The sequence below is a fragment of the Pundamilia nyererei genome, unplaced genomic scaffold, assembly GCF_000239375.1.
Source record: "Pundamilia nyererei isolate P.nyererei 1_Seehausen unplaced genomic scaffold, PunNye1.0 scaffold00391, whole genome shotgun sequence".
NCBI classification, from domain to species: domain Eukaryota; kingdom Metazoa; phylum Chordata; class Actinopteri; order Cichliformes; family Cichlidae; genus Pundamilia; species Pundamilia nyererei.
The window spans coordinates 99,874-108,028 of NW_005187792.1; the positions used below are offsets into that span (position 1 = coordinate 99,874).

The 8,155-nt window shown below is 43.2% G+C and overlaps 1 protein-coding gene across 8 annotated transcripts in view; it reads left to right on the forward strand.

The window, feature by feature from the left end:
• Window positions 1-461: 461 nt before the first annotated feature.
• The window catches only part of sema3fb (sema domain, immunoglobulin domain (Ig), short basic domain, secreted, (semaphorin) 3Fb), a 59,918-nt gene continuing 52,224 nt past the window's right edge, over window positions 462-8,155 (forward strand). For all 8 annotated transcript variants that reach the window (XM_005752920.2, XM_005752922.2, XM_005752921.2 and 5 more), the window contains exons 1-2: window positions 462-890; window positions 2,811-2,992. In XM_005752920.2, the coding sequence (XP_005752977.1) occupies window positions 2,875-2,992 (118 nt within the window). In that variant the 5' untranslated portion in view covers window positions 462-890; window positions 2,811-2,874. The remainder of the gene's footprint in view (window positions 891-2,810; window positions 2,993-8,155) is intronic.

Genomic DNA, 8,155 nt, shown 5'->3' on the forward strand with positions numbered 1-8,155 from the left:
TTAAAAAAAGACTGATGACTTATTACACTGTCATAACACCACTGAAAGCCCATAGTTAACAAATAAAGACCGGCAGACAGTGGGACCTGGCGCAGAACACTTTGTCTCTGTTAGTGCGTTTTAATCCTGATCTTGTTTAAATAAGGTGTGAACCCCTGATAAAATCGTCACAAGGGGATGATCCTAAAACTTTCTGCTTTGATCTCTGTGTAATAATAAATGTTCCATGATGAAATGGTGATACAAATACACTTTCAGTCAGCTACGCGAGACCAGAGCACAGTATAAAGTCTATTCTCTGACTGTGGTATGATAAGGTAGTAAATCACGTCCCCCCCCCAGGCTGGCAGGCTCACTGATGGGCGGCTCGGCTTGTCGCTGCCCGCCCTGTGGGTGTGTTTAAGGCAAATGGGCCTCTGCATCCACCTGCTAGCGCCCTGCCTCCCTACAGTCAGGAGCGCCCAACTTTCCGACGGAGCACACGCTACGCGTCTGGACACCGCGGGGACTTTTCTTGTATCGAGCGGCTTCCCCCACCCCCCACGAGATGTTGATTGTAGTCGTGCGACGACAGCATCCAATCGACTCTCGGTCACGCACAAGGTTCAGTTAGGAACATTTTCTCCCTTTTTATTTTCGCGCAATTGTAATTTTTCTCATTGTGTTCACTGACAACTCCGGGGCCAATAGACACGCAGTGCGCACAGGTACAAAGTGCCCCCACCCCACCTCCACCCCACTCCTGAACGGGGTTCGACCAGAAAGCCGCGCCGGGATTTTCTATTGTTATTACTGCTTTCAACTTGGAGAGAGAGAGAGAGTGATCGATCTGTTGGAATTGGTTTGTTCAATGACTTGCAAGGCTGAACTTATATCCGGAGACCCGTGAGGTAAGCCTGCATGGACTGTTCCTTTGTGATTATGTATCTATGTATTTATTTTACACTTTATTTCCTTATTATGAATATCACGCAACATGTTACCTGCATACAGGATCGCGCTTTTTTTTTGTCAAATACTTGAATTTATGATTGGCACCACGCCTTACCGACTCTCTCATTTTCTTTTTGAAACAATGAAACAGAAACAGCAAATTATGATCATTATTAATTTCTTTTGATCGGAAAATCAATTCCAGCGCGAATCATTATCACTGTTTATTTAATAGCTGTGCAGTTTACCGTGCGCTCTAATACCGCACCAGACTGTTTACAGTTCTGTCGTCCATGTGTAGCCAAGACTGCCAGTCTGTTACACACATTTCAGCGTGTTTCAGCAACATTCAACATTTTTGCATGACATTTGTTTTATTATTATTATTCATTGCCGAAGAACACATTCATACATGCACGTGAATGAAGTTGTATAGTGTTTTATTTATATTTACATACAATACAACACTGAGGAATTTCCCTGTGTCACGGTAACTGTGAAATGTTTTAAAAAATGTTTTTAATCGGCAGCAAATGCAGATGGTTATTTTCTTGTCTGCTGGATTAAAGCAGCGCTGTAGCCACTGAGCCCTGTCCATCCAGATTTTACTGGTTTCCGTCTGTAAGTTTTAATGATTGCATTACATTTGTTCAACACATGTCAGTTAATAAACTGTGAAGAAGCTGAGACCTTTTCTTCTTTTAAGCTATTTGGACTAATATGATGTTTCCATGACTAAAAGGGTTTTTGTTTTTTGTTTTTTTGTTTTTGTAAACTTTTGTATTAATATTTCATATCACTGTCTATGACATACATATTTGTATTTTTTACTTCATGGTACGGTGTGTCTTTCGCAATCCTCGGTGTCATCTGTGAGCGGTGCCTTGTTTGATTTCATGCGCTTGTGCGAAGGAGTTGGCCTCTCTCTTAGAATAAACAGCTGGATGGTTTACAAATTGTAAACAGCCGAGGTTTAAACAGCTGCTTTTACTCATAAATTCGCTTCAGCCAACCAGTCTGAAGACTGTTCTGCTCTGTTGAGGTCTCTGAAGGTGCTTTTGAGGTGGAAATTCGTCCAATGTTTGAAGTGTCGGTGGTTTGTGCGGAGAGGAGATATGCAGGCTGTAGGTGTCCGGTCAGTGAGCTCAGGGAGGCTTTATGGGAACAAAGGTGGAAAAGAAAAGTTTTGCAGGTAAAGAGGTAGCCGCATACACGAGTATTTCTTATGGTCAGTCACATATGTGTGAAACATCAGCTGCTTAAAAGTGTCTATACTTCATCAACAATTAATGTCACCACCTTTTTTTTAGTTGTTCAGCTTTGAGGCTGTCATTACTTGCAGGCCTTTTCTTTAATCAACAGCTAAGACCTGTATTTGAGATGCATCAATCACAATGTTATTTTTGTGCTATTTTCCTTAAGTAAGTGTGAAGTTGTGGTATAGCCTGGCATTAGGTGAACCCAGTAATTACAGCGTGGTGTCATGATGCAGGAATGCATTTTGGTTGCGTGTAGAGGAGCAGAAGAAAAGCTTCAGTGGAGTCAGCGCGATACTGCCATTATTTTGTCGCGCTCTGAAAAACAAACATAATTTTTACCAAATGGAAGCAATGTGCAAGTCTCTAAAAGTCTGGCTCCTTTCCATTAGGACTCATCAGTTTAATGAAGCTCCCAGAAATCTGGGCGTAAACTCTGCACCTCGGTGCTGTGTCGCCCAAAACTCGCAGTGTGATGGGGCCCTTGGGAGATAAAGATTTGACGCGTCACATAAAATTATAAATGAAAAACAGGCTCACGGTGGCAGATTCTTTTTTGGTTTTAAGTGTAAAGTAGAGTCAGCATCTTCTCTTCTCACGTGTTTCTTTTTGTCCCTGCAGATTTAAAAAAACAAACAAAAAAACCCAAAAAGCAGCCTTTGGAGCTACAGGAGGTTGGTCCACCATGCAGCTGGACGGTCTGTGGACGGTCCACACCCTCCTGGCACTGTGCGGCTTGGCTTTTGGGAACCAAGTGAGCAATGAGCCACTGGCCGCGCCCCGTGTCTTCATCTCTTTTAAAGGTGGGAACCTGAACTGCTCTCTTCTACCCTCATCTTCCCTCTTGCTTCTAATTCTTGGTTTACTCCTGGCTTTCCTGTGTTTTAGTCAGTGCTGGTTTTTCCTCTGCCATGAGTTTGCTCACCGGCTGACTGATGAAATGACAGTTGTGCAATTGGAGTGATTGTGGCTTTGATAAGTTCTTGAGGGTTTTTCAGAGGAAGAACTTAGAGCATCACCAGAGCAGCGCTGCGCAGACCACAAACAAATCATGCAACTCTCATACGCACGCTGCTCCCTTTCCTCAGACCTCCAGGCATCATAATAACCACCAGATGCTCCCACTGGCCTGTATTGCACAAATACAAACACGAACAGTGACGGAGCAGATGCACATATTGAGAAATGTGTACGTCTCGCTCATTTTGAGAGCATATACATGATTATTGTTTTAGTTAATCAAATGCAGTGTCTTTATCTTCAATCTTCTTTAGTACTGAATCTCTAAATTGGAGCCACAAAGAGAGATGGGATAATAAGGAGCATGTAATAACTCCATGGCCATTATGTGATTATTCTCTGGTGAAGCAGATGCACTTTGGGAGGCGGGGGGAGGTTGTATTTGTGCGTTCCATCGGCCATACAGATTAGGTGAGATGGTCTTCCGGGTTCTCCGGGGTGCAGAGTGAGAGAGAGGGTATTACCAAGAGCAAATTGCCAGGATCAGCCAAGCAGAGCGACATCCCCGGGGCCTGTCCTGCTCGCAGATCAAGCCTTTGATTAGCATCCAGAGAAAAGCTCGGGGAGCAAGCGGCAGCTCCCCTGTTTGCTTTTGCTTTCTTCGTTTCCCAGCGCTCCCTGGTAGTACAAGTTGACTTAATTAAGTGGACTGGCACAGTTCATTGTCGAAGGCGTTTTCCTGCTTTAATCAAGTGGGATTTAACACACCAGTGAGCTCACATCCCGAGTTCAGCAGTTTTTTCATTTTCCAGATATCATCTTAGTGCTGTGTTGTTTTAGAGAGAACTGTGCAAATTGTTTGTGTGCGTGTGCGTGTTGTTGGTTTTTTACTCTATAAGCTGTTCTGTGTCCAGTGAGCTTGTGTATAGGTTCATCTTTGGATGGCTGAACTTATATATTTGAAAGCGACAGACTACAGGCGCTGTTCTTTGGCTGACAAGGAAAAAGCTGGGCACTGCTGCTTACCTGTGTATGTTTGCCTCTCTAGTCAATATGAATTTCACAGTCTACTGCTACTGCCTCTCTCAGAGGAATGCACCCCCCTCTCCATTCAATATTATGACTCCCTCTGCCTTAATTGCTTTTTTGAGAGGGGCCTTGTAGTCCTTACCTTGGCAAGCTGGCTGCACTTCCCCTGATGCATCATGATGTGTAAAGTTTTTTGCTTGAGCTGTTTGGGAAGGCGGTTTGCCTCTGAGCGGCGGCATAAATGGAACACAGCTTGAAGACAAGTATGGGCAATATGCAGCTCTTTTATGGTGAGACTACAGGAGGGTATGAGTTAATTTTCAGGTCCCACTTCATAATTATTGATCATTATGCCAGTGAGTCACCCTGTGAAGAAAAATCTTAAATTGCAGCTATAAAGCTGCTTGTCTGTGCTGAACTAAACACATGTTTCAAACTGATTAACTTGGTAGCAGAGCAGCGAGGTTAAGAACCATGACCTCCGTCTGGGAGGCCCTCACTTCCCTATTAAAGCAGGTAGAGTAAATCATGGGACCTAATTGCTTTTGCCTTTCCTCCATGTCGCGTGTGCAGCTTTTATAGCAGGAAAACACGTTCGGCGATGCTAAAATAACACTCTCAGTGTACTTAGAGGACACGGGAAGTTGAACAATGTATCTGCTCATATGCATTTGATAAAAGATTTGTATTTGCAAAATCTAATGGATAAAAAGTCTAACGGATAAACTTAGCAAGTAGACTTTGTTCAGGCTTATCAGCTGAGGAGAAAGGGCAACTCTGGCTGAAGAAGCCTTCCTCACTTTAAACAGCAAAAAGCTGTAGTCAGTGTCAGATGAGCAAATTGGGGACAAAGCAAACCCATAACAACTAATCAAGTGACTTTTTTTTGAAGTCGACTGGCACGATAGACTCTTATCAGATAAGTAGCTTATTTACACAGTGAAAGTTTTGATATTAAAATATCTTCCTGTTTGGGGACTGAATCAATTATGGTTTCAATAACAGTTTTTAACACACAGTAATGCACGTTTTCTTCTGTTTTAATGATTTTAATGGAGACATGCATCCTGTGGAGATGAAAACCTGTCTATTGTAATAATCACTTTCTGGCATCTTTGAGCTAAGTTATCTTAAATAAAGCAATCAGTCTTCGTTTAACACCAGATACAGTGCATTAGTGAAGTGATGGGCAGAATTGTGTATGTGCTCTACCCTTTTCTCTGAGACTCCCAAGTCACGCAAGATCTGAGTTTCAACATTTTAAGAGTTACATTTTTTCTTTTTTTTAAAAAATCTTTTAAATGTTCTGCTTATATCACGCTGTGTTGCAGAAAACATGGCATTTTCTAAATGGGCAAAATACTCCAGGGAGGAGGGAAAAAGTCATGCTGCTTCTGTTGGCCCACATTTCTGCTATAACATGTTTCAGTTCCTGCATAAAGTAGATCCAAATCTAAATCCATACTAATGGCTCTGCTATTCTGGGCACATGAACTTTAGCCTCATCTGGGCTGCTGTGAGTTCATACGCTTAAAATAATCGCAGAACATCACTTAGGCTGTGCTGTGTTCTTCAAATGCTTTAAATGCAGTTGTTGACATAACGGGCGTGACCGGTGATTACGAAAAAAAGAGAGAAGAAGAAGCCTTTTAGTGTAAAGTTTTTCTTAGTCTGCTTAATTGCTAAGGCAGACGGCAAACGTCAGCTCAGAACAAACAGAGGCACGGGGTCAAGAGTCTCCATGCAAATTTTCACTTTGAAAAGTCAGGCCAGCATAATCTACCGCTGAGGGTGGAGCCATGTCTTGCACCACAAAAGAGCACTTCAGAATTATCACCTTTTGGAAACAAGCTTCTCACACTTAACTTCAGCAATGCCACTCTGTCCCGTCAGTACAAGTAAAAAGTCCTTTAAATGCCATAACATCATCAGGATTACAGCACACTAGCCCCCACCTCCTCCCTCTGACTGCGCATGAGGCCAAAGCCACCGGGATGACGGCAGAATGTGGGTCAGCTCCGCTACAATAAACAGGCTCGCCACAGGCAGTGCAGGTGGCAGTAAGAGAAAGCCACCCTGGCTCATCATTAAGCCACATATTTCTCATCTGCACGCCCTCCTGTGAACGGCAAACAGCGGGCTACTATTTTTACCCCACAGGAAAGTCTGTAGTCTATATTGGGTGAGAGTGCATGTGTGTTTTGGTGGGTGGGTGGCAGCGTAGAGGGTTAGAAACTTCCCTTTGGGGTTAAATGCCAGGCATTCTGGTATGTGTCAACCCGTGTTATGGGGTGGTTATGTTTCTGTTTAGCTTTTAATTCCATCGAGTAACAACAGATGAGGATCAAATCTGAAACTGTCATGTAAAAAGCAGCGTAGCAGGGAAGTAGCTGCTTCGATAAGTCAGTAGTTTGGTATCGCTTCGACTTTGGGCTCGGCCTTTTACAACCAGCCTGTCACTTGTCTAGTAAATGTTTAAACTGTTATTGCTGTTGTTCACACAACACATTCCCATGGTCACTTTCTTCTTTGGAGCTATAGATTAGTTGCCCGAATGAACCCAGGCTCTTAACACTTGTGACCTTATCGGCGTGCATGTTTGAGTCTGAAGCCTTAAGTGTTTATTCAGCATTGATTGTTTCAGTGACAAATGCAGTTTAAACTTTTGATCTTTTGTATTATTACTTGTGTATTTGCTGACAGTAATAACAACCTGCAGCTTCCCTTTCAGTTTCTTGATGCACATCTGACTTGCTTCAAGCATACTGGTAGAATTTCACCCTCGCAGTAATATTGCAATGGTGCCCGACCGCGTGCATAAGCCACGAAACCACTGACCCTGTCGTCTGGGGCTGCTGCTGATGTTTTGCTGTGATCTCTAATTACTGTTTGCGAGGCCTGAGTCCATATAACCCCACGGCAGTAGAGTAATGACTGAAAAAGCACTGAAAACCACTATTACTTTGGCCACGTCCCAGACCTCAGCTTGTCTCCACAGCAGCTAAGCTCAGTTATATTTAGTGTAAAACTCTCTTCTCCCTCGGCAGCCACACAGAAGTCATTTGTGGCGCTGTGGTTAACCACTGAACGCAAACGGCCAAGTGGTGACGGTGGTTTAAGTGCAAGTGTAGTTTGGTCCGGAGCAACTTGTGCTCTGCTGCGATCCAGCTGTCAAAAATGTCACTTAATTGTAACGTCCAACTTGGACTGGAAACCACTGACTTTTAATTTAATGGAGTGGGTGTAGAGAAGAGTGTGTATATTAAAGAAAAAGAGGCTGAGCCCGATGTTCCAGGAAACGGTGTTAATCCTCCGCTGCGGTGTACATGACTTCAAAACATTTGTATTTGTAACGGCCGCTCCTGAAACTTTATGGGGAAAATTTGTCTCTCATTTATAATCACTGCTGAGGACTTTAGAATTCACACATTTGTTTTAATTTATGGACATAACTTCTGTTGCGTGGTTTTCCTATAACTTCACACGTGTGAGGAAACACATTAAGTGGGGATTTGTGCTCAAGCAATTAAAAGCTGAGTTCATGTTAAAATGGGATGCAGCTCAGCCTGAAATCTATTTATCTCTCTGGCCAAGCTAATTTCTGAGCACAGCATGGTTTATGTTCACTTCATTGAGCTTCATTTAAATCTTTTTAGCAGTTGGCATAAATGAAATGTGACTGCTGGTCTGCAGCAGTCCTCATCCAACTTTAGGCATGAATGCTTGTCTGGTCACAGGTAATCAGTGAACACTTCACAGCGGTATACGTCCAACGGCCTCAGACTGAGAGGTCAGACTCTGGGATCGATTATCTGTCTGTCTCTGCCCCCCTGCAACCTTAACTCTGCCCCCTATTTGGTGGATGACTGATAGTACCGTGATTACATTTTATTTCTGGACCACTGAGTCTATTGTTTTGATTGGAATGCACTGAAGATGAAAAATAACAGCGTACTTTTCACTTAAAGCACAGTGTC